This window comes from Dryobates pubescens, chromosome 3 (genome assembly GCF_014839835.1).
Source record: "Dryobates pubescens isolate bDryPub1 chromosome 3, bDryPub1.pri, whole genome shotgun sequence".
In the NCBI taxonomy this organism is placed as follows: domain Eukaryota; kingdom Metazoa; phylum Chordata; class Aves; order Piciformes; family Picidae; genus Dryobates; species Dryobates pubescens.
In genome coordinates this window covers 22,871,903-22,897,307 of record NC_071614.1, presented here as the reverse complement: position 1 = coordinate 22,897,307, position 25,405 = coordinate 22,871,903, and the positions used below count along the sequence as shown (strand labels likewise).

Sequence of the window (25,405 nt, the reverse complement as noted above, 5' to 3'; positions counted from 1 at the left end):
CTGCATCTGGACGTCGGGGCAGAGCCAGGCTGCCTGCAGCAATGCTGCTGTAGGGGAACCCCTGAAGGCTGGAGGGGTCCTGGGTGTCCTGCTGCAGGCACACGTGGCAGTGCTGGCTGGCAGCTGGCTTGAGGTGCCAGCACATGTGCGAACAGCAAGCCATCCTTCATTCCAGGTGTCAGAGGCTGACACACTGTGTCCCAAGGCCACACTGGCAGGCCAAGATCATTCCCCTTTCCAGAGGGCAGGATCCATTACTGCTTCTGTCAATGAGTCGTTTGGGGCTTGCCTCCCCCCAAAGATCATAGAATCAAAGAACAGCTTGAGTGGGAAGGGATGTTTAGAGGTTATCCAGTCCAACCCACCTGCAGTCAGCAGGGACATCCCCACGTAGAGCAGGTTGCTCAAAGCCCAGTCCAACCTCACCAGGAATGGTTCCAGGGGTAAGGCATTTAACATCTCTCTGGGCAACCTGGGCTAGTGTCTCACCACCCTCAGAATAAACAAATTCTCCCTTCTCTCTAGTCTGAATCTCTCCTCTTCTAGTTTAAACCATCACTCCTTGTCCTGTCACAACAGGCACTGCTAAAAAGTCTGACCCCAGCTTTCTTATCAGCCCCTTTAAGCACTGAAAGGCCACAATGATGTCTCCCTGGAGCTTTTTCTTTGCCTGGCTGAACTCTCTCTGCCTGGCCTTACAGCAGAGGGGTTCCAGCCCTCACATCATTGTTGTGGCCTCCTCTGGATCCACTACAACAGGTCCATATCTCTCCTGTGATGAAGAGCCCAGAGCTGGACCCAGCACTGCGTGTGGGGTCTTAGCAGAGCAGAGGTGCAGAATCCTCTCCCCTGACCTGCTGGCCATGCTGTTTGGATGCAGCCCAGAATATGGTAGGCTCCTGTCCAGCTTTTCACCCACCAGCAGCCCCAAGTCCTTCTCTGCAGAGCTGGTCTCCATCCCTTTATCTCCCAGCCTGGACTGATACCAGGGACTGCCCTGACCCAGGTACAGGACATTTTGCACTTGGCCTTGTTGAACCCCTGGAGGTTCCCAGGGTCCCATTTCTGCAGCTTGTCCAGGTCCCTCTGAACACACCCTGTCCCTAAAGTGTTCAGCTGCACCACTCACCTTGGAGTCACCTTCAGGCTTGCTGAGGGTGCACTCCATCTCATATGCTTTGCCCAGCAGGTGTCTGAGATGGGGCAGAGAATGGTGCCCCACAAGCACACTGCAGTGCCAGGTCACTGGGACTTGGCAGCAGGGACAGCACTGATCTCACTGGTTTGGACTGTTCAGCCTCCACCTCCTGCTCAGAGCACGTCAGGATGAGGCCCGCCCTGTACACCGATGCTTTTGCAAGGAGGGATAGGTTTGGGTGAGAGTAACATGGGTGTGGGATCACCCACGTGGATCATCTCAGTGCTGACCAATAGCTAAAGGGTGGGTGGCAGGAGGACAGGACCAGACTCTTTTCAGTGGTGCTCAGCTACAGGACAAGGGGCAACAGGCACAAACTGGAGCCTTGGAGGCTCCATCTGAGCAGAAGGAAAATCTTTCCTGTGAGGGTGCTGGAGCCCTGGACCAGGCTGCTCAGAGAGGTTGTGGGGTCTCCTTCTCTGGACAGATTCCAACCCCCCCTGGACATTGTGATCTTGGGCAACTGCTGTGGGTGACCCTGCTTTATCAGGGGGGTTGGACTGGATGGTCTCTAGAGGTCCCTTCCAATCCCCCCCATGCTGAGAATCTGGGATTTATGTGTGAGTGTGTACACGAGCACGGCCCAGGCAGTGCACATGGGTGTGTTCCTGTGTGCCTGAGCTTGGACACACGTGTGTGGCACCACCAGTGTGGGTGCAGCTCCCCAGCACCCGTGCAGGGCCACATCCTGGTGCTGGTGTGGGTCGTGGCACCAGCACAGACGTGGGTCCTGGTCCCTGTAGCAGTGTGTGTGCTGATGTGGGTGAGGGTGTGGATGCAGCTCCTGGTGCCAGTACTACTGTGGGTCACAGCAGGTGCAGCTGCAGCTGCCCAGGTGGATCCCAGTCCTGGTGCCAGGGCTGGTGCCAGGGAAGTAGCAGTGTGAGCGATTGTCCCAGTAATGGTGTGGGTGCAGGTGTCGGTTCCAGTGAAGGTGTGGATCTGAATCCCGGGGCTGGTGTGGGTCCCGGTACTGAGACCCGCGTGGGTGTGGGTTCTGGTGTCACCGCGGGTGCAGGTCCTGGTGCCAGTCCCGGTGCGGGTGCCGGCAGGTGCGGGCCGCAGTCTGGGTGCCAACGCGGGTCCCGACGTTGTTCCCAGCGTGGGTACGGTGCGGGCGCGGTCGGGGTACGGCTGTGGGTGCGGTGGGGGTACCGTGGCGGTGCGGTGCGGGCGGTGCCGGTGCGGGGCGGTGGTGCTGAAGGACAGCTCCGCCCCCCCACCCCCCACCCCGCCCCCTCCCACCGCCCTCCCCGCTCCCTCTGCCGCCGAGCCGAGCCGAGCCGAGCCGCGCCGAGCCGCGCCGAGCCGGGCCGGGCCCGCCGCCGCCGCCATGCCCCAGACGGCCCCGCCGCCGCCGCCACCGCCGCCTCCGCCTGCCGCCGCCGCCGCCGCACCATGAAGCGGCAGAACGTGCGAACGCTGGCGCTGATCATGTGCACCTTCACCTACCTGCTGGTGGGAGCCGCCGTCTTCGACGCGCTGGAGTCGGAGGAGGAGACGGCGGAACGGCGGCGGCTGGAAGCGAAGAGCCAGGAGCTGAAGAGCAAATACAACCTCAGCGCCGAGAGCTACCGGGAGCTCGAGTGGGTCGTCCTCAAGCTCAAGCCGCACAAGGCCGGCGTCCAGTGGAAATTCGCCGGTTCTTTTTACTTCGCCATCACCGTCATCACTACCATAGGTACCGCTTACCCCTGCCCCGGCGCTTCCCCGTGTCATCCCGAGACTCTTCCCGACCGCGGGTTACCGGCCCCGGTGACGCCCCGTACGGATCTTCCCCGTGCGCTCATTGCCGTGGCACCGGGGCGACTCCTCCGCACGGCTCCTCCGCCACCCGTCCCCGTCGTATCGGGGTGACCCAGCTCCTCTGCCACCGGGAACCACCCGCCCGTCACCGTGGCACCGAAGTGACCCTCCTGCCCAACTCCTCTGCTAGCCGCAACCCCCCGCCCGTCACCGCGGTACTGGGGCGATGTTCCTGCCCTGGTTCTCCGCTACAGGGAATCCCCCAAACCGTTCCACTCCTCCGCCACCGGGAACCACCCTCCCGTCCCTGTGCTATTGGGGTGACACGGCTCCTTCGCTGTCGGGAATCCCTCGCCCGTCTCCTGGCTGTAGGGGTGACTCTCCTGCTCGGCTCCCCCATCACCGGGAATCTCCCGCCCATTCCCGTGCTGTCAGGGCTTGTCCCGCTCCCCAACCCGGATCACCACCAAACCGGGGATCCCCCCGGCTCCCCGGGGAACAGCGACCTGCCCATCCCCCTGGTCTCTTGTCTCCCTCCTCTCGAGGTAGACCCCCCCCACCCTCTCCCCGCCCCCGCTCCCTTTCCCGCAGCCTCTGGGCTCCCCGTTAGCACGTCCTCCAGCCCTGGGAACCCCCTTGCCCCCGCACGGACCCAGGGGGTCCTCGCCCGAGTGAGGGGGGACCGGGCTGGGACCTCCTTTCCAACCCTACAAGGAGCCTCCCGAGGAATGCAGGGTGCAACATCACCGGAGGGCCAGTGGATGTTCGGGGGGGGTCGTGGTGGGGCTGTGGGACAGGCAGTTTTCCTCAGATGAACCCTTGCCTGGAGGAGCAGAAAAGAGGTCCCTTGGGGACAAAGTTCCCTCAAGATGAGTCTTCTGGTGAGAACCCTGGGGGGACTCCTAGTCCAGAGTGGGGGACACAGGAATGGATCTTGATGCTGCACCTTGGTACTCAGAATGCTCTCCCTGCCCTCACTTGACACCACCTGGGGTGCTTGGGGTGCTCTCCCACCTTGGGAGAGGGACTGCAGGAGCAGGGAGGGGTGTTGGTAGCTGCAACATAGGTTCCAGACTGCTGGTCTGTATGTTCTCCGGGGGGGGTGTTCACTGTCCTTCAGATCCCCTTGATGGAGCTTGCCCAGGGTCACCCACATGCTGCCCCAACCTCAGCACACCATGAGGGCCTGGAGGCCAGGGGACAGCAAGTAGCTGGGCTGGGATGGCACACGGGTAGCCTGGTCCTGCCCAGCATCCCCTTGGGTACCATGGTCCTGGGGAGATGTAGAAGGGCTGGTGGGGCACCCGGTTTGAGACATGGGTGTTGGGGTTGCTGCTGGTACCAGGAACTGAGATATGAGTGTTGGGATTGTCACTGGTTTTGGGGGCCGAGACACAGATGTTGGAGTGCCTCTTGTTTCCTGGATCTGAGACACAAGTTTTGGGGATGGCTCAGACTCAGGCTTTGGGGTGACTGTTGGCTCTTGGAGCTGAGCTGTTGGTGTGGCTGCAGGCTTTCAGGGCTGAGATGTTGGTGTTGGGACAGATGCTGTCTCTCAGGGCTGAGATGTTGGTGTTGGGGTGGCTGCAGGCTCCCAGGGCTGAGATACTGGTGTTGGGGTGGCTGCAGGCTCTCGGGGCTGAGATGTTGGTGTTGGGACATATGCTGTCTCTCAGGACTAAGATGTTGGTGTGGCTGCAGGCTCTCAGGGCTGAGATGTTGGTGTTGGGGTGGCTGTTGGCTCTCAGGACTGAGATGTTGGTGTTGTGGTGGCTGCAGGCTTTCAGGGCTGAGATGGTGTTGGGGTGGCTGTTGGCTTTCAGGACTGAGATGTTGGTGTTGGGGTAGATGCTGTCTCTCAGGGCTGAGATGTTGGTGTTGGGGTGGCTGTTGGCTCTCAGGACTGAGATGTTGGTGTTGTGGTGGCTGCAGGCTCTCAGGGCTGAGATGTTGGTGTTGGGGTAGATGCTGTCTCTCAGGGCTGAGATGCTGGTGTTGGGGTGGTTGTTGGCTCTCAGGACTGAGATGTTGGTGTTGTGGTGGCTGCAGGCTTTCAGGGCTGAGATGGTGTTGGGGTGGCTGTTGGCTCTCAGGACTGAGATGTTGGTGTTGGGGTAGATGCTGTCTCTCAGGACTGAGATGTTAGTGTTGTGGTGGCTGCAGGCTTTCAGGGCTGAGATGTTGGTGTTGGGGTAGATGCTGTCTCTCAGGGCTGAGATGTTGGTGTTGGGGTGGCTGTTTGCTCTCAGGACTGAGATGTTAGTGTTGTGGTGGCTGCAGGCTTTCAGGGCTGAGATGTTGGTGTTGGTGTGGCTGCAGGCTCTCAGGGCTGAGATGCTGGTGTTGGGATGGCTGCAGGCTCTCAGGGCTGAGATGTTGGTGTTAGGATGGCTGTTGGCTCTCAGGACAGAGAACTGGGTGCCAGAGAAGCCACGAGCTGAGCAGAGGCAGGGTCAGGCCTCTGCTGGCTGGCTGGAGCAGCTGGGAAAAGCTTTGGAAGTGAAGACAAGCAGCTTATGTTTGACGTGAAAGGGAGGAGGAGCAGGCAAGTGAGTGCGGGGGGCTGGGGAGAGGAGCGAGCGGGAGGCGAGCGGGAAGCGAGTGGGAGAGAGCAGTGTCTCACCAGCCCACACAAAGGATGCTGCAGTGATGGAGGAGGGAAACAAAGCCAGACCAGTATGGACACAGTCCTGAGACACCACAGCTCAGCAGTGGGCTGCAGGCAGGCATTGGGTCCTTGTCCTGCCTCCCTTGGGACCCCAAGTCCCCTGTCCTGCCACCTCTGGGACACATGGATACCTAATCCTGCCACCCCCAGGACTACCAGGTCCTCTGTCTTGCCTGCCCTGAAGCACACAGGTCCTCTGTCTTGCCACTCCTGTGACACTCAGGTCCCCTTCTCTGCCTGGAGCCAGGGATGGGGGGGGGCACACACACTCCATTTGGGATGGAGTGGGATGGAGGAGGTATTGTTGACCCCCAAGGCAGGTATGACATGCCAGTAAACCACTCTACCAGCTGCACCCAGGGCTGAAACCCTTAAAGTCTCCTTCTGGGGTTTGAAGTGGAACCCTGGGGTGGGGTTGGGGTGATGACATCTGAAAAAATGTGTGTCCAGCAGGGAAATGCAGAAGGAATGTCTCCAAATTGGGCTTTACTGGTCTGCAGGCATCAAGCACTTCGCTCCCAGCAGCTTCAGCCTCTCTCTGCGGTGTTCAGGGGAGTGGAAGGGGAAGGGGAATGAACATAAATACACACACACTTATTCTCTGTATCCAAATCATGATTCTGAAGGCAGGACTTTGAAGTGGCCTGTTCTGGTGGAGCTTGGGTGCTGCTGAAGGGCCAGGCTGCGTGCTGGGCTCAGGATGCAGTCGATGTGCCGAGGCTCCTGCACCAGTCAGGATTCCAGCGCAAAGTGGCTAGAAGGAAAAGCTGGGAGGGTGATGGATCCCACTTGGAAAGTTTTTCTTACGTTCAGGGTTATTTTATTTCTTCCTGGCCCTGCACCAGAAGCATCCAGGGCTGGCTGTGATGGCTCTCTCTGGATCACTCCCAAAAAACACATCCTCCCCCCTCCCATCACCTCGCTGTGAGAGGCGAGTGGCCATGTGGGCTGAGGCAGGTGACAAATGCCACCATCTGTCACAGCCTTCATCCCTTCCCACTTGTTTATCAAGGGAGCAGGCATCCTGCCTGGGCTAGAAGACCAGGTCCTCACCAATCATTCAGCGAGACCTGGACAGGCTGGAGAGTTGTGTGGAGGGAAACCTCGTGAAGTTCAACAAGGGCAAGTGTAGGGTCCTGCCCCTGGGGAGGAATAATCCCCTGCACCAGGACAGGTTAGGGCTTGACTTGCTGGAAAGCAGCTCTGCAGAGAAGGACCAGGGAGTGCTGGGGAACAAGTTCCCTGTGAGAGAGTAATGTGCCTTAGCAGCCCAAAAGGCCAATGGTGTCTTGCAGTGCATTCAGAAGTGTGTGACCAGCAGGGCAAGAGGGGTTCTCCTCCCCCTCTGCTCTGCCCTAGCGAGGCCACATCTGGAGTGCTGCATATCCAGTTCTGGTCCCCCACATTCAAGAGAGTCAGGGAACTACTGGAGAGAGTATAGCAGAGTCTGTGACGATTGTGAGAGGACTGGAACATCTCTGTGAGGAGGAAAGGCTGAGAGAAGAGCAGCCTGAGAGGGGATCTCCTTGTTGCTGATCAATAGCTAAAGGGTGGGCAGCAAGAGGATGGGGTCACACTCTTTCCAGTGGTGCCCAGCAACAGGACAAGGGGCAACAGGCCCAGACTGGAACTCTGGAGGTTCTAGATGAAGGTGAGGACAAACTTTTTTCCTGTGAAGGTTCCAGAGCCCTGGACCATGCTGCCCAGAGAGGCTGTGTAGTCTCCTTCTCTGGGGAAATTCCAAACCTGTGTGAAGGCAACCATGGGCACCCTGCTGCGGGTGACTGTGCTTTAACAGGGTGGGGTGGACTACATGATCCCTTGAGGTCACTTCCACCCCCTCCATCATGCTGGGATTCTGGGATTCCCTGCCCATACCTGTGTTCTTGGCCTGGGAATAAATGAGGAAGGGCCTGGGGACACCCCAGTACATGCACTCCCAGCTACTTCCACTGCCAGTGGTACTGGCACAATCCTCCCAGTACCAGCACTGGCACCGATGAGAGGGGAACGACGCTCAGTTCTCCTTGGGGGAGGGAGCACATGGAGATGTCTCAGGGAAAGAACAGGGATCGAGGGTCCTGCTGGGACCAGGAGGACGTTACAGCAGTTTGGGGGCTTTAGTGGGGCTGGCCATGGGGAATGGAAGGCCAGGAATGGGGCATCTGCTCCCTCCAGCCCCTCTGGACATTTTTGTTCCCATCCTGCAGTCCCTGCAGTCACCATGCCTGCTGCAAAGGATAGCAGTGGAAATTAGTGCTGGCACCTCTGAACATGCTTTTGATAGGTTTCACAGTTAACATGCCAGAGGGAAAATTTGTACCACTCTGTCCAGGGCTAGGATTCCTCTCCCCCATCATTCCTCTTCTTCCCTCTTCCTCAGTCTCCAGACTTTGACATCAGGCCATCTTCTGCCACCTTTGCCTGTGGCTCACTCTGAAGCCTAATGAGGACATACACACCTCTGCCACTTGTCCTATTAGCACAGAATTAGCACGAAGAGGGTGAATGGGGTGATGACCTGCATGTGCCACAGCCAGAGCCATCTTCAGTCCCTTCCCAGCAGCCATTTAGGGTGCCAGTCAAGCCCACTCCCCCGGGGACCCTCCAAACCAGAGTGTTAGCCCCGCCTGCAGGAGCGTTGCCCCTCACCAAACTTCCCTCTCTCCCCATTCTGCTCCCACCCCAGCCTCCCCTTCCTGCCCAAGCTATAAATGTCCTGCTCCTCTCCATCCTGGAGCAATAACAGCAATTAATACCTGCTCCCTCCCAGCCCCCCCCCCCCCCCCCCCCCCCCTCTTACCCTAGCCTGGCCTCTCCCAGCTGATGCCTCATTATAGTGGCCAGCAAAGCCTGACTCAGAGCAAGGCATAAACAGCATGTGCTGGGGCAGAGATGCTCTGAGGAGAGGGCAGGGGCTCATCACCCAGGTTCAGGCTGGAGGGAAAAACAAAAAGGTTTGCTTTGTGACTGGGGGGTTTTTAACTCCTGATTCTCAAGCTCCAGGGCTGGTTGCTCAGCCCTGGTACTGCCAGGTCTAGTGGCAAGAGGCTGGAGCTGTGGGAGAGTCCTGCTCTGCCGGTGTGTGATTTATGAGCCAGCTTAAATATTTATCAGGCACCTCTCAGGATGAAGTGAGTGTGGTGCAGGATTTATGGCTGGCACTGCCACCTTGGATAAATCATGGCTGGGGGGGTTAAGGGAAGGAGTAAGAGGGGAGAGCGTTGAGGCAAGGCAAGGGTCTAAGCCTGGCTGCCTGCAGAGAGGGCCGAAGGAGAGCGGCCATGGGGCAGGAGGCTCTCACTGGGACTGTGAGTGGTGCTGAGCACTGGTGCATGGTGCAGCTGCATGATGCTGGGCATTGCTACGTGGTGCTGAGCACTGGTGCATGGTGCAGCCTCATGATGCTGGGCATTGCTACATGGTGCTGAGCACTGGTGCATGGTGCAGCCTCATGATGCTGGGCATTGCTACGTGGTGCTGCGCACTGGTGCATGGTGCAGCTGCATGATGCTGGGCATTGCTACGTGGTGCTGCGCACTGGTGCATGGTGCAGCTGCATGATGCTGGGCATTGCTATGTGGTGCTGAGCACTGATGCATGGTGCAGCTGCATGATGCTGGGCATTGCTACATGGTGCTGAGCACTGGTGCATGGTGCAGCTGCATGATGCTGGGCATTGCTACGTGGTGCTGAGCACTGGTGCATGGTGCAGCTGCATGATGCTGGGCATTGCTACGTGGTGCTGAGCACTGGTGCATGGTGCAGCTGCATGATGCTGGGCATTGCACATGCACAGTGCTCAGCATTGCTGCATGGTGCATGGTGCTGCTGGGCACTGCTACAACGGTGCTTAGCACTGCTGCATGGTGCATGTACACAGTGCTCAGCCATGGTGCATGGTGGTACTGAGCACAGGTGCATGGTGCTGGGCACTGCTACATGGTACACAGTGCTTGGCATTGCTGCATGGTGCGTGGGGGTGCTGATGCACAGCGGTGGGTTCTGCTACTTGTTGTTAGTGCATGGTGCTGGGTCTGATGCACAGCGGTGGGCTCTGCTGGGTGCTGATGCACAGCGGTGGGCTCTGCCGGGTGCCGATGCACAGCGGTGGGCTCTGCTGGGTGCCGATGCACAGCGGTGGGCTCTGCTGGGTGCCGATGCACAGCGGTGGGCTCTGCTGGGTGCCGATGCACAGCGGTGGGCTCTGCTGGGTGCCGATGCACAGCGGTGGGCTCTGCTGGGTGCTGATGCACAGCGGTGGGCTCTGCTGAGGCTGATGCACAGCGGTGGGCTCTGCTGGGTGCCGATGCACAGCGGTGGGCTCTGCTGGGTGCCGATGCACAGCGGTGGGCTCTGCTGAGGTTGATGCACAGCGATGGGCTCTGCTGGGTGCCGATGCACAGCGGTGGGCTCTGCTGGGTGCTGATGCACAGCGGTGGGCTCTGCTGGGTGCCGATGCACAGCGGTGGGCTCTGCTGGGTGCCGATGCACAGCCGTGGGCTCTGCTGGGGCTGATGCACAGCGGTGGGCTCTGCTGGGTCTGATGCACAGCGGTGGGCTCTGCTGGGTGCTGATGCACAGCGGTGGGCTCTGCCGGGTGCCGATGCACAGCGGTGGGCTCTGCTGGGTGCTGATGCACAGCGGTGGGCTCTGCCGGGTGCCGATGCACAGCGGTGGGCTCTGCTGGGTGCCGATGCACAGCGGTGGGCTCTGCTGGGTGCTGATGCACAGCGGTGGGCTCTGCTGGGTGCCGATGCACAGCGGTGGGCTCTGCTGAGGCTGATGCACAGTGGTGGGCTCTGCTGGGTGCCGATGCACAGCGGTGGGCTCTGCTGGGGCTGATGCACAGCGGTGGGCTCTGCCGGGTGCCGATGCACAGCGGTGGGCTCTGCTGGGGCTGATGCACAGCGGTGGGCTCTGCCGGGTGCCGATGCACAGCCGTGGGCTCTGCTGGGTGCCGATGCACAGCCGTGGGCTCTGCTGGGTGCTGATGCACAGCCGTGGGCTCTGCTGGGTGGTGATGCACAGCGGTGGGCTCTGCTGAGGCTGATGCACAGTGGTGGGCTCTGCTGAGGCTGATGCACAGCGGTGGGCTCTGCTGGGTCTGATGCACAGTGGTGGGCTCTGCTGGGTGCCGATGCACAGTGGTGGGCTCTGCTGGGTGCCGATGCACAGCGGTGGGCTCTGCTGGGTCTGATGCACAGCGGTGGGCTCTGCTGGGTGCCGATGCACAGCGGTGGGCTCTGCAGGGTCTGATGCACAGCGGTGGGCTCTGCTGGGTGCCGATGCACAGCGGTGGGCTCTGCTGAGGCTGATGCACAGCGGTGGGCTCTGCTGAGGCTGATGCACAGCGGTGGGCTCTGCTGAGGCTGATGCACAGCGGTTGGCTCTGCTGGGTGCCGATGCACAGCGGTGGGCTCTGCTGAGGCTGATGCACAGCGGTGGGCTCTGCTGGGTCTGATGCACAGCGGTGGGCTCTGCTGGGTGCCGATGCGCAGCGGTGGGCTCTGCTGGGTGCTGATGCGCAGCGGTGGGCTCTGCTGGGTCTGATGCACAGTGGTGGGCTCTGCTGGGTGCCGATGCGCAGCGGTGGGCTCTGCTGGGTGCCGATGCGCAGCGGTGGGCTCTGCTGGGTCTGATGCGCAGCGGTGGGCTCTGCTGGGTCTGATGCGCAGCGGTGGGCTCTGCTGGGTCTGATGCACAGCGGTGGGCTCTGCTGGGTGCTGATGCACAGCGGTGGGCTCTGCTGGGTGCTGATGCACAGCGGTGGGCTCTGCTGGGTGCCGATGCACAGCGGTGGGCTCTGCTGAGGCTGATGCACAGCGGTGGGCTCTGCTGGGTGCCGATGCACAGCGGTGGGCTCTGCAGGGTCTGATGCACAGCGGTGGGCTCTGCTGGGTGCCAATGCGCAGCGGTGGGCTCTGCTGAGGCTGATGCACAGCGGTGGGCTCTGCTGGGTGCCGATGCGCAGCGGTGGGCTCTGCTGGGTGCCGATGCGCAGCGGTGGGCTCTGCTGGGTGCCGATGCACAGCAGTGGGCTCTGCTGGGTCTGATGCACAGCGGTGGGCTCTGCTGAGGCTGATGCGCAGCGGTGGGCTCTGCTGGGTCTGATGCACAGCGGTGGGCTCTGCTGGGTGCCGATGCACAGCGGTGGGCTCTGCTGGGTGCTGATGCACAGCGGTGGGCTCTGCTGGGTGCTGATGCACAGTGGTGGGCTCTGCTGAGGCTGATGCACAGCGGTGGGCTCTGCTGGGTACCGATGCACAGCGGTGGGCTCTGCTGGGTCTGATGCACAGCGGTGGGCTCTGCTGGGTGCCGATGCACAGCGGTGGGCTCTGCCGGGTGCCGATGCACAGCGGTGGGCTCTGCTGGGTGCTGATGCACAGCGGTGGGCTCTGCTGGGTGCCGATGCGCAGCGGTGGGCTCTGCTGGGTGCTGATGCGCAGCGGTGGGCTCTGCTGGGTCTGATGCACAGCGGTGGGCTCTGCTGGGTGCCGATGCGCAGCGGTGGGCTCTGCTGGGTCTGATGCACAGCGGTGGGCTCTGCTGGGTGCTGATGCACAGCGGTGGGCTCTGCTGGGTCTGATGCACAGCGGTGGGCTCTGCTGGGTCTGATGCACAGCGGTGGGCTCTGCTGGGTCTGATGCACAGCGGTGGGCTCTGCTGAGGCTGATGCACAGCGGTGGGCTCTGCTGAGGCTGATGCACAGCGGTGGGCTCTGCTGGGTGCCTGATGCACAGCGGTGGGCTCTGCTGGGTGCTGATGCACAGCGGTGGGCTCTGCTGGGTGCCTGATGCGCAGCGGTGGGCTCTGCTGGGTGCTGATGCACAGCGGTGGGCTCTGCTGGGTGCTGATGCACAGCGGTGGGCTCTGCTGAGGCTGATGCACAGCGGTGGGCTCTGCTGGGTGCCGATGCACAGCGGTGGGCTCTGCTGGGTCTGATGCACAGCGGTGGGCTCTGCTGGGTCTGATGCACAGCGGTGGGCTCTGCTGGGTGCCGATGCACAGCGGTGGGCTCTGCCGGGTGCTGATGCACAGCGGGGGGCTCTGCTGGGTGCTGATGCACAGCGGTGGGCTCTGCTGGGTGCCGATGCAGCAGCGGTGGGCTCTGCTGGGTGCTGATGCGCAGCGGTGGGCTCTGCTGGGTCTGATGCACAGCGGTGGGCTCTGCTGGGTCTGATGCACAGCGGTGGGCTCTGCTGGGTGCCGATGCGCAGCGGTGGGCTCTGCTGGGTCTGATGCACAGCGGTGGGCTCTGCTGGGTCTGATGCACAGCGGTGGGCTCTGCTGGGTGCTGATGCGCAGCGGTGGGCTCTGCTGGGTCTGATGCACAGCGGTGGGCTCTGCTGGGTCTGATGCACAGCGGTGGGCTCTGCTGGGTGCCGATGCAGCAGCGGTGGGCTCTGCTGGGTGGTGATGCACAGCGGTGGGCTCTGCTGGGTGCTGATGCACAGCGGTGGGCTCTGCTGGGTCTGATGCACAGCGGTGGGCTCTGCCGGGTCTGATGCACAGCGGTAGGGCTCTGCTGGGTCTGATGCACAGCGGTGGGCTCTGCTGAGGCTGATGCACAGCGGTGGGCTCTGCTGAGGCTGATGCACAGCGGTGGGCTCTGCTGGGTCTGATGCGCAGCGGTGGGCTCTGCTGGGTGCCGATGCGCAGCGGTGGGCTCTGCTGGGTCTGATGCGCAGCGGTGGGCTCTGCTGGGTGCCGATGCACAGCGGTGGGCTCTGCTGGGTCTGATGCACAGCGGTGGGCTCTGCTGAGTGCTGATGCACAGCGGTGGGCTCTGCTGGGTGGTGATGCACAGCGGTGGGCTCTGCTGGGTGCTGATGCACAGCGGTGGGCTCTGCTGGGTCTGATGCACAGCGGTGGGCTCTGCTGGGTGCCGATGCACAGCGGTGGGCTCTGCTGGGTGCTGATGCACAGCGGTGGGCTCTGCTGGGTCTGATGCACAGCGGTGGGCTCTGCTGGGGCTGATGCACAGCGGTGGGCTCTGCTGAGGCTGATGCACAGCGGTGGGCTCTGCTGGGTGCCGATGCACAGCGGTGGGCTCTGCTGGGTGCTGATGCACAGCGGTGGGCTCTGCTGAGGCTGATGCACAGCGGTGGGCTCTGCTGGGTCTGATGCACAGCGGTGGGCTCTGCTGGGTGCTGATGCACAGCGGTGGGCTCTGCTGGGTGCTGATGCACAGCGGTGGGCTCTGCTGGGTGCCGATGCGCAGCGGTGGGCTCTGCTGAGGCTGATGCACAACGGTGGGCTCTGCTGGGTGCCGAAGCACAGCCGTGGGCTCTGCTGGGTGGTGATGCACAGCGGTGGGCTCTGCTGGGTGCTGATGCACAGCGGTGGGCTCTGCTGGGTCTGATGCACAGCGGTGGGCTCTGCCGGGTGCCGATGCACAGCGGTGGGCTCTGCTGGGTGCCGATGCACAGCGGTGGGCTCTGCTGGGTCTGATGCACAGCGGTGGGCTCTGCTGGGTGCCGATGCACAGCGGTGGGCTCTGCTGGGTGCTGATGCACAGCGGTGGGCTCTGCTGGGTGCTGATGCACAGCGGTGGGCTCTGCTGAGGCTGATGCACAGTGGTGGGCTCTGCTGGGTGGTGATGCACAGCGGTGGGCTCTGCTGGGGCTGATGCACAGCGGTGGGCTCTGCTGGGTGCTGATGCACAGCGGTGGGCTCTGCTGAGGCTGATGCACAGTGGTGGGCTCTGCTGGGTGCCGATGCACAGCGGTGGGCTCTGCTGGGTGCTGATGCACAGCGGTGGGCTCTGCTGGGTCTGATGCACAGCGGTGGGCTCTGCTGGGTGCCGATGCACAGCGGTGGGCTCTGCTGGGTCTGATGCACAGCGGTGGGCTCTGCTGGGTGGTGATGCACAGCGGTGGGCTCTGCTGAGGCTGATGCACAGTGGTGGGCTCTGCTGGGTGCCGATGCACAGCGGTGGGGTCTGCTGGGTGCCGATGCACAGCGGTGGGCTCTGCTGGGTGCCGATGCACAGCGGTGGGCTCTGCTGGGTCTGATGCACAGCGGTGGGCTCTGCTGGGGCTGATGCACAGCGGTGGGCTCTGCTGGGTGCCGATGCACAGCGGTGGGCTCTGCTGGGTCTGATGCACAGCGGTGGGCTCTGCTGGGTGGTGATGCACAGCGGTGGGCTCTGCTGGGTGGTGATGCACAGCGGTGGGCTCTGCTGGGTCTGATGCACAGCGGTGGGCTCTGCTGGGGCTGATGCACAGCGGTGGGCTCTGCTGGGTGCCGATGCACAGCGGTGGGCTCTGCTGGGTGCCGATGCACAGCGGTGGGCTCTGCTGGGTCTGATGCACAGCGGTGGGCTCTGCTGAGGCTGATGCACAGCGGTGGGCTCTGCTGGTTGCTGATGCACAGCGGTGGGCTCTGCTGGGGCTGATGCACAGCGGTGGGCTCTGCTGGGTGCCGATGCACAGCGGTGGGCTCTGCTGGGTGCTGATGCACAGCGGTGGGCTCTGCTGGGTGCTGATGCACAGCGGTGGGCTCTGCTGGGGCTGATGCACAGCGGTGGGCTCTGCTGCCTGTTGTTAGTGCATGCTGCTGGGTGCTGATGCACAGCGGTGGTCTCTGCTGGGTCTGATGCACAGCGGTGGGCTCTGCTGCCTGTTGTTAGTGCATGCTGCTGGGTGCTGATGCACAGCGGTGGGCTCTGCTGGGGCTGATGCACAGCGGTGGGCTCTGCTGCCTGTTGTTAGTGCATGCTGCTGGGTGCTGATGCACAGCGGTGGTCTCTGCTGGGTCTGATGCACAGCGGTGGGCTCTGCTGGGTCATGATGCACAGCGGTGGGCTCTGCTGGGTCTGATGCACAGCGGTGGGCTCTGCTGGGGCTGATGCACAGCGGTGGGCTCTGCTGGGGCTGATGCACAGTGGTGGGCTCTGCTGCCTGTTGTTAGTGCATGCTGCTGGGTGCTGATGCACAGCAGTGGGCTCTGCTGCCTGTTGTTACTACATGGTGCTGGTGCAGGGTGCTAGTGCTCGGTGCTGAGCACTGGAGTGTGCTGCTGCTGTGCAGTTCTGGGCGCCGGTGCACAGCGCTGGGTGCTGGTACATGATGCTGAGCACTGGTGCATGGTGCTGTTGCCTTCCCCTCTGTCAGCCTTTGGTTCTGCCCCAGCCCCATCCCGGTGGGAAATCAGCCTGTTTGCTGCACCTAATAAGCACCCAGATCTCTCCCAGGGGAAATGCAGCAGGATTGTGCAGGGCAAGGGCAGCAGGAGGGGAAGCATTGCTGGCATAAGGAGCTTTGCAGCCGGAGTCATCAAGGGCTCAGGAGCTTTAGCTCATGGACGAGGAGGTGACAGGGTGACCGGATCAGGCCATGATTCCCCAGGGACTGATGCTGGAGCTCCTGCCACATCCTGAGACAAGCCAACGCAGGCAGGAGCAGCCAGGATTTGCTCTGAAAGGCCTTAAATGACTTTTTACTCCCCATGGAGGCCTCTTTACCCTGGGCGGGTGTAGACAGTGGCTCTGCTCTGGAGTTCAGCCATCCTCGGGGCTGTGGCATGTCCCCAGCCCCAGGTCTGTGTCATCTCTTGGGGTCACAGAGTGTCCCTCAAGCCCACAGCCAGCAGGACTGGTTCCTGGTACCATGGCACTGGTGCTGGTCCACAGTGCTAGGCACTGGTGCGTGGTGCTGGGTGGCATCCAGCTGTGCCACCAGACTCTCCCACTTTACCCCCTTACTGCTGCAGGGCCCCTGAGGGCGGGGGGAGGGGCACTGTCTGCACCCCCCTTTTGCAAGAGGAGTAGGAGAGGGATAGATCAAGGTTGGGGGGGGGGGCAGGAAGGGGCCTGGCAGAGCCCCAGGATCGAGGGAAAAATTGCCAGTTTTGGCGCAAACAGGGCCCTTGGCCGGCACAGGCATTTTCCATGACACCATCCTGACCCCTCCTGCTAGGGATCCAGCCCCCGCCTTGGGGGGGGACACACACGGCCTGCACCCTCCCAAACTCCCCTGCTTTGCAAGGAGTGAGGGGGTGGGGCTGTTCCTCACCACCCCACTGTGGCCACAGGAGGGAAGGGGAGGCTGTGAGACCCCCCTTGGGGGGTGATGCCACCCCACATGTATAGGATAGATCTAGGGGGAAGGGGTCATGGCAGTGAGGGGAGCAGGGGGTGGCAGAGGATGGGGGGGATCAGACCATCACCCCAGTGTTGTGTTTGGGGGGGCAGGGGGAAGGAAGGAATAAGGAAGAAAGAAAGGGAAGGAAGTGGGGAAAGAAGGGGGGAAGGGGGGAAAGGAGGGAGGGAGGGAGGGAGGGAGGAAGGAAGGAAGGAAGGAAGGAAAGGAAGGAAGGAAGGAAGGAAGGAAGGAAGGAAGGAAGGAAGGAAGGAAGGAAGGAAGGAAGGAAGGAAGGAAGGAAGGAAGGAAGGAAGGAAGGAAGGGAAGGAAGGAAGGGAAGGAAGGAAGGAAGGAAGGAAGGAAGGAAGGAAGGAAGGAAGGAAGGAAGGAAGGAAGGAAGGAAGGGAAGGAAGGAAGGAAGGAAGGAAGGAAGGAAGGAAGGAAGGAAGGAAGGAAGGAAGGAAGGAAGGAAGGAAGGGGAGGGAGGAAGGAAGGAAGGAAGGAAGGAAGGAAGGAAGGAAGGAAGGAAGGAAGGAAGGAAGGAAGGAAGGAAGGAAGGAAGGAAGGAAGGAAGGAAGGAAGGAAGGAAGGAAGGAAGGAAGGAAGGAAGGAAGGAAGGAAGGAAGGAAGGGAGGGAGGGAGGGAGGGAGGGAGGGAGGGAGGATATGACTTCTCCCAAGGAACAAGTAATAGGACAGGAAGAAACAGAGTCAGGTTGTGCCAAGGAGGTTTGGTCTGGACCCGAGGGACAATTTCTTCTTGGAAAGGGTTGTCAAAGCCTGGAACAGGCTGCCCAGGGCGGTGGTGGAGTCCCCATCCCTGGAGGGGTTGAAAAGCTGTGCAGATTTGGTGCTGAGGGACATGGCTTAGTGGTGACCTGGTAGTGCTGGGTTAATGGTTGGACTTGATGATCTTAAAGGGTCTCTTCCAGCTTAAGCAAATTCCCTGGTCCCATCCCTTTGCTTTCACCCTGCCTTGCCCAGGAGGTGACCCTAAGCAGGATGAGGCCCTTCCCACAGCCCTCAGCCCCTGTGGGATAAAGGTTTGCAAGGTGCATGTGTTCCCAACCAGCACAGAACTCTCTGTGCCCCTTGGTACCAGCCCCCTCTTTGCCAAGGCAGACTGCCACATGCTGCCTTTCCCAGCTGCTCTCTGCCTCAATGTTTGCTTGCCTGGAGGAGATGAGGCACCTCCCAGGCAATGCTAAGGGGCACCCCAGGTGCCAACTACATCACCCAGGTCCCCCAGGTCCTTGGGGGCAGCTGAGGCCACCAGGCTCAGCCTGGTAAGTGGTTAACTGGCAGGGCCAGGCACAGCCTGGGCTGTGCTGGGGAGAGCTTGGCACTGCCCAGGCACCATTTGTACCTTGGCTGAGCTCAAGTCACCCAACAGACACACTGGGAAATGGATGCCCATGAAATGCTGAGTGGGATGCTGGTCCTTACTGGGAACAATAGGGAAGGGGGATGGCTGCAGGGCTGACTGGAGCAGGAGAAGGATACTACCCAAGGCACAATGTTCCTCAGGGCTGCCCACCCACTCCCTCCACCCCTGACAGCTCCAGGGCACAAGTTGCTCCTGGGGAGATTGCAACTGGAATCCAGAAGAACAGTTAAACATTGGGATCATCTCCCAAGAGAAGCAGTGGATTCCCCTACACTGGACAGTTGTAAGACTCATCTTGGCAGAGTGCTGGCCTACCCCATTTAAACTGCACTCTCACCTAGAAAGGCTGGTCCAGATGATCCCTGGGGTCCCTTCCAACCTGGCAGCTATGGTTCTCTGATTTGTGAGTCTAAAGGATCTCCAAGGATTTCTCCATGAGGGCCAGGAGGAGGAGGTACCCAAGGCAGGTACTCAGGGCCTCAGGGCTGGGTGCTTTGGGACACTTTGGGGTGCTAAAGGGGCTTTGGGGCATGAGGTTGCTGCATGTTTGCCATCATGACTCATAGATACAATGTGGGGTCTGCTTGGGGAGGGTGGTCTCCATGGGTAGGATGACATCTCTGGAAGGTGAAGCTTTTCCTCCACTGTGGCATCCCTGGGTCACCTCTGACTGTGGCTTCTACAGGTGCAGTTGCTGTGTGGGGGTTTCATGGCCATGTGAAACCAGGCTTAGAAGAACCAGAGCTAGGTTTGTCCAAAGCTTGGAAGGACCAGGATTGGATTTTCCCCAGCTTGGAAGGACCAGAGTTGTCTTCATCCCAGGCTGGGACAGCAACTGGGTTTGCTCTAAAGCATTAGAGACCCCCAGCGTGGTCAATGCTTTGACAGATATCCCAAAAGCCAAGATGCCTGAACCTTCACCACCATCCCCCATGACTCAGTTTAGGAAAGATGAGTTGCTGGAAGGTGTCCAGAGAAGAGCAACAAAGCTGGGGAGGGGTTTGGAGCACAGCCCTGTGAGGAGAGGCTGAGGGAGCTGGGGTTGCTTAGCCTGGAGAAGAGGAGGCTCAGGGGAGACCTTCTTGCTGTCTACAACTACCTGAAGGGAGGTTGTAGCCAGGAGGGGGTTGGTTTCTTCTCCCAGGCAACCAGCACCAGAACAAGAGGACACAGTCTCAAGTTGTGCCAGGGGAGGTTTAGGCTGGGTGTTGGGAAGAAGTTTTTCCCAGAAAGAGAGATTGGCCATTGGAATGTGCTGCCCAGGGAGGTGGTGGAGTCACCATCACTGGAGGTGTCTAGGAAGAGACTGGCTGGGGTGCTTGGTGCCATGGTTCAGTTGATGAGATGGTGTTGGGTGATAGGTTGGACTCGATGATCTCAAAGGTCTTTTCCAACCTGGGTAATTCCTATTCTATTCTATTCTATTCTATTCTATTCTATTCTATTCTATTCTACTCTATCCCATTCCTTGGAGGTGGACACAGCCATCCAGCCCCTCCATCTGTTTGCTCTGGCTCCCTCCATGCCCTGTCCTTGCTCCTCCATCCTCTGTCCTTGCTTTTCCATCCCCTGCTCTGGCTCCCTCCATCGCCTGCTCTGGCCCTCTGTGGAGGGCTAAATCCCCTCCCATACCCCTTCAGGACCCAGTGCCACCTTCCATGATCTCTCTTGCTTCCTTCCCAGCCCTTTGCACCCTCCAACCCCCGCTCCAAAGTTACACACACACACCACCACCTCTTCCCCCCTCCCCAGCAGCTGCCCCACTAATCCCCACCATCCATCGCTGCCACAGCCCGGGATTTGCTGCGGGCCAGAGGCCAGCCTGGACCTGCACCTGCTCCCTGCAGCCGCCGCCAGTTCCAGCCCTGCTCCTCCGCAGCCCTAAAAAGGACACGAGCCGCCCGCGTTCCTCAGGGACATGTCATCTCTTCTCCCTGGGGACACAGGCCGTGCTCCCTGCCTGCCCACAGCACCCTGAGCCACTGCCCAGGACACCCTGGCCGCGCTCTCCCGTGGCAGCATCCCGCTGGGGACAGCCCGTGGAGGAGCACCCGGCCCGTGGGGAGGTTAGGGGAGGCTGCAGGAGGGAGGCGGGAGACAGGGGAGGAGCGGGGACGCTGAATCCCTTCGCCCAGTAGCCTTCCCCCGGCCTCAGGCAGTGCCTGCTGGAGTGGGGAAAGGAGGGGGTTGGCAGATTGACGGACGCTTGGACACGCTGCAAGAGCTCATAAACTCCTCTCCCCTGGGAAACAGAGCTAAATATAGCTGGGGGAGGGAGGCTGTGTGGATGCAGGGCGGGCAGGAGGGTGCTCTGCAGCAACTGCTTAAAGCTTGTGTCCTGCAATCCCACCCTAGAAAACCCCTTCTGGACAGGCTGATGCAGAGGAATGGGGAAACTGAGGGTGTTGGGAGGGGATGGAGGTGTCTGGCAGGAGGTGAAGGGCAGGGTGAGGGCTTGGTGCCTGCCCTGGGTTGAAATTCACCATCCAGCTCTGCTGTGCGACCTGGTGGCCATCTGGGTGGCATGGGCATTGCCTCGATGTCCCTTCTGCTGTTGGGGAGGTGACAGCAAGCGGCAGGCAGGGAGAGGACAGCAAGTGGCAGTTCCTCTTTCCATCCTTGAGGGAAGGGGCAGGCTGGCACCTGGCACTGACGAGAGTAGCACTGCTCTCTGGTGATGCTCTCTGGTCATGTTCTCCAGCCCCCAAGGCTGCAGCCCAAGCTGGTGATACTGGCAGCTGGGACAGGTCACACCAGCTCCTCAGAGGCAGCTTGTATGGATGATCCTTGTTTTCAGCTCGCTCTGGCCTGGCTTAAGCCTTGGCCTCCCGGGGCTGCCATCAAGGATGACAGTGAGGGTAACAGGGAGGGATGCCACCTGCCTCTGTCCAGCCAGGATCCAGCCAGAGCAGGACAAGCTCCCATCCACTGCTCCCACCGGCTCAGGGGTTGCTGTTGGCATAACATGGCTGTGGGTGCTGGGTGCAGTTTAATTTGCTGGGATAGGCCTTGGAGAAATGGGTGCTGCCCCTGCCCCTGGCCTGCTGGCTCTGGGTACTGGAGCTAAAGGTCTTGGTAGCTCTTGGACCAGTGCTTCTCACAGGGTATGCAGTGCTGGTGAGGGAAAAGGGAGAAAGGGAAAGGAAGAAGGGGGAAGGGGAAAAGGGAAAGGAGAAGGAGAAGGAGAAGGAGAAGGAGAAGGAGAAGGAGAAGGAGAAGGAGAAGGAGAAGGAGAAGGAGAAGGAGAAGGAGAAGGAGAAGGAGAAGGAGAAGGAGAAGGAGAAGGAGAAAAATGGGGGAAAGGGGAAGGGGAAGGGGAAGGAGAAGGAGAAGGAGAAAAATGGGGGAAAGGGGAAGGGGAAGGGGAAGGGGAAGGGGAAGGGGAAGGGGAAGGGGAAGGGGAAGGGGAAGGGGAAGGGGAAGGGGAAGGGGAAGGGGAAGGGGAAGGGGAAGGGGAAGGGGAAGGGGAAGGGGAAGGGGAAGGGAAAGGGGAAGGGGAAGGGAAAGGGAAAGGGGAAGGGGAAGGGAAGGGAAAGGGAAAGGGAAAGGGAAAGGGAAAGGGAGAAGCTGGTACCCGGCAGTGAGGGCACCTCCTGCAGCTTCTCAGGCACCCCAACTGGGCACACCCCCATGCCACTGGCTGCCTCCTTCTGCCTGGCTGCAGGCACCCAGGATCCATAAGGGACAAATAATCCTCCAGCACCGAGGCACAATAAGTCCTATCCAAGGGGGGTTGTGTGGGCAGGAGATTAAGTGAAGCCCAGATGGAGCCCCTCTAGGGCTGGCCTCAGGAGCGGGCAGTGAGGCACGGGGCCATAGGGACACGGGGACATGGGGACACGGGGGCATAGGGCTGAGGTGACAGATGAGACTGAGCTGTTGTCTCCTGAGCACATAAAAATCCCTGCTTTCCCCATCTCCTGACCTTCTCCACTCATCTGCTTGGAGATGGGCCATCCTGGGATGGCTTTTGAAGGGAAGAGCCATCTCCAATTTCCAAACCCCCGAGGCTGGGGAACACTGCACCCAGTTCAGCCAGGGTCCATCCAAGCATCCCCTCCTCTCCTCAGCTCAGCAGTGCAGCACCTTGCCCATCACCCTCCACCAGCCCCACAGCTCTGTTTCCCCACAGGCTGAGGGCTTTCCCCCTTTTCCATCTCCCTCCTCTTAGTTTTCATTTGGAGACTGCATTGTCCCCCCAGGCTGCCCAGCCACCCGTGGTCAGTCTTTCTGCCTGGAGCTGAGGATGAGACCAGTGAGGTTTGGGGTGCACCACTGCTGACTCTGTCGGGGAAGTGGTTTGAGCTGATGCACACCTTGGAGCCCTCCCAGCCCACCAAGCTGATCCCCCTCTGTGGCTTTGCTTCCCAGGTTACGGCCACGCAGCCCCCAGCACAGATGGGGGGAAGGTCTTCTGCATGGTCTACGCCCTGCTGGGGATCCCCCTCACTCTCGTCATGTTCCAGAGCTTGGGTGAGAGGATCAATACCTTCGTCAAGTACCTCCTCCACCGCATCAAGAAGTGCCTTGGCATGAGGCGGGCGGAGGTCTCCATGGCCAACATGGTCACCATTGGGTTCTTCTCCTGCATCAGCACCCTCTGCATCGGGGCAGCTGCCTTCTCCTACTACGAGCACTGGAGCTTCTTCCACGCCTACTACTACTGCTTCATCACTCTCACCACCATCGGCTTCGGGGACTACGTGGCCCTGCAGAAGGACGAGGCCCTGCAGAACAAGCCGCAGTACGTGGCCTTCAGCTTCGTCTACATCCTGACCGGGCTGACCGTCATCGGAGCTTTCCTCAACCTGGTGGTGCTGCGCTTCATGACCATGAACGCCGAGGACGAGAAGCGGGACGCCGAGCACCGGGCGCTGCTCACCCGCAACGGCCAAGCCGGCAGCGTCCACGCCGCCGACGCCTCCTCGGCCGTGCCGGCGGCGGCGACGGGAGGCGGCGGCGGCGGCTTTCGGAACGTCTACGCCGAGGTTCTCCACTTCCAGTCCATGTGCTCGTGCCTGTGGTACAAGAGCCGGGAGAAGCTGCAGTACTCCATCCCGATGATCATCCCCAGGGACCTCTCCACCTCGGATACCTGCGTGGAGCAGAGCCACTCCTCGCCCGGGCGCTGCCTGGAGACGCCTTCCAACAAATGCTTCTGCAACGCCCGCCGCTCGGCCATCAGCTCCGTCTCCACCGGGCTCCACAGCCTGGCGGCTTTCCAGGGGCTCACCAAGCGCCGCAGCTCCGTGTAGCCCCGCTCCATCCTCACCTGTGCCCCCCCTAGGCCCCTACCTTGGCCCCCGTGGGCAAGGACAACACGCAGGATGCTGAGCGCCGGGCGAGCCCCGCGGCCAGGGACCTTTCCTGGCCACGGCAGGAGGAAACGAACCCCAGGGTGTAGCTGTGGAGGGGGAGGCAGCAGTTTAGGACATCCAGGAGGATGCAGGAGCAACAGTGAGGTTGTCCTGGCCCTCACTGAAGCGGGAAGAAGGGATCTGCTGCTTTTGGTTTCTTTTCTTTTAATTTAAGTTAATTTTTATTCTGTTTTGCAAAAAAAAAAAAAAAACAAACACAAAAACCACTCCTCAAAAATGTGAAACTTGAGCTAGAGAGTGTTTTAACCTGATGAGGTGGGGAGGGGGGTTGCCTGCACCTCCTACCACAATACCTCTGTGCAAGTAGCTGGGGCAGCCCTTTGGTACCCTCATAGTTGCCCCGCGGTAGCCCCGCGGCAGCCTGAGCACGGCCCTGAGCTGGATATGTGTGAACCGGAGGCCTCAAGGGACACGGGAAGAGGAGGACATGGGGCTCCCGGCACCACCAGTGGGCAGCGGCAAGGTCCCAGTCCCCTCCTGCCTCGACCTCCTCCAGCCGCGGGCTGCCCCGGGGGAAGGCAGGGCCCCGGGCAGCGAGGGATGCCGTGGCGAAGGCAGGCACGCATCAGTGGACAAATCAGGCTAAGAGGGGCTTAGAGCTTTTTCGTCCACTGCACACAGCAGCCTGCCCCTGCGGCCCAGGAAACAAGCTGTGAGTCACGTAGGCTGCCCAAAACGCCTGGGCAGCCCCCGGAGAGCCTTATGGGGTTAGCTTAACCCTTCTTGCGTGGGCAAACCTGGGCAAACTCCCGGGGGCGAGGCAGTGGGAAGCCCAGAACCATCCACAGGAGGCAGGATGGGCAGCAGCAGCTCTCACCCCGTTTCCATCCTCCCTTGTGACAGTTAGGGACTCCCATCCCTATCCTCACCTGCAGCAGCTCTGGGACTCCCGTCTCTGCCCTCCCCTGTGGCACCTCTAGGACCCACATCTCCACCCTCCCTTGTGACAGTTCTGGGACTCCCCTCTCTGCCCTCCCCTGTGGCACCCCTAGGCCCCACATCTCCATCCTCCCTTGTCACAGTTCTGGGATTCCCATCTCTGTCCTCCCCTGTGGCACCTCCAGGACCCACGTCTCCACCCTCCCTTGTGACAGTTCTGGAACCCCCATCTCCCTCCTGCCCTGCAGCAGCTCTAAAGCCTGAGCTATTCCCCTTGAGGAGCTTTTCTGGGGGACAACCCGGAGCATTAGAGGAGGAGTCTGCCCTTCTTCCTCAACTCCCTGGTTGCACTAGTCCCCTTTTGACCCACATCCCACCTTGCCCTGACACTTTGAGCCCAGACCAGTGGATGCTCGTGGGGGCTAAGAACCAGAGCACCCCAGGGGTCACCTCCTGGCCACCCCATCAGGGCAAGAAGGAGGCAAAAACTTCTCTCCACACAAAGGGCAACCCCTAGGCGCACAAGGAGCAGCCCAGGATCGCGGTCCCCTCTGCCAGCACCCAAACACAGGCCAGTGGGGACACCGGGGGGGACATCACAACATGCTATTTGAGCCCTGGGGGATAACCAGGGGGGACTTTGGGGACAGCCAAGGCACCCAGCCTGCTTGTTTTTCTCACCTTTTAAGAGAAGAAAACCAATGTATTTCTAATACTTGACGACTTGTACATACTGTTAGATACCAGAGAGGATATTTATTATCAATGCCACTAATCATCCTAGCTATAGAAACCCATAAATATCTCTTGGGGAAGGGGGGAAACTCGCTGGTGGCTCCATGGAGTTCCTTTTCACTCCCTGCATCTTTCTCATCCTAAGGCACCCACAGGGATCCGTGCTCCGTGCCTCCCCCCCCCCACCCCCGCCCCCCTGCGAGGTTTTTCTCTGCTTCTCATGCCAAAGTCTATTTGTACCGCTGAGTAGTAGAGAGAGAAATAAAAGGTTGGTTTGAACCCCAGCCCTGGCTCTGCTCCTTCCCTTGGGTGCTGGGTGAGGAGGAGG

The 25,405-nt window shown here is 60.7% G+C and overlaps 1 protein-coding gene across 1 annotated transcript; it reads left to right on the top strand.

The window, feature by feature from the left end:
• Positions 1-2,503: 2,503 nt before the first annotated feature.
• KCNK3 (potassium two pore domain channel subfamily K member 3) lies at positions 2,504-24,446 on the top strand. Its single transcript, XM_009908378.2, has 2 exons — positions 2,504-2,879; positions 22,457-24,446. Exons 1-2 carry the CDS (start codon positions 2,597-2,599, stop codon positions 23,338-23,340), a joined length of 1,167 nt encoding a protein of 388 aa, XP_009906680.2. The 5' UTR covers positions 2,504-2,596; the 3' UTR covers positions 23,341-24,446.
• The last annotated feature ends 959 nt before the right edge of the window (positions 24,447-25,405 follow it).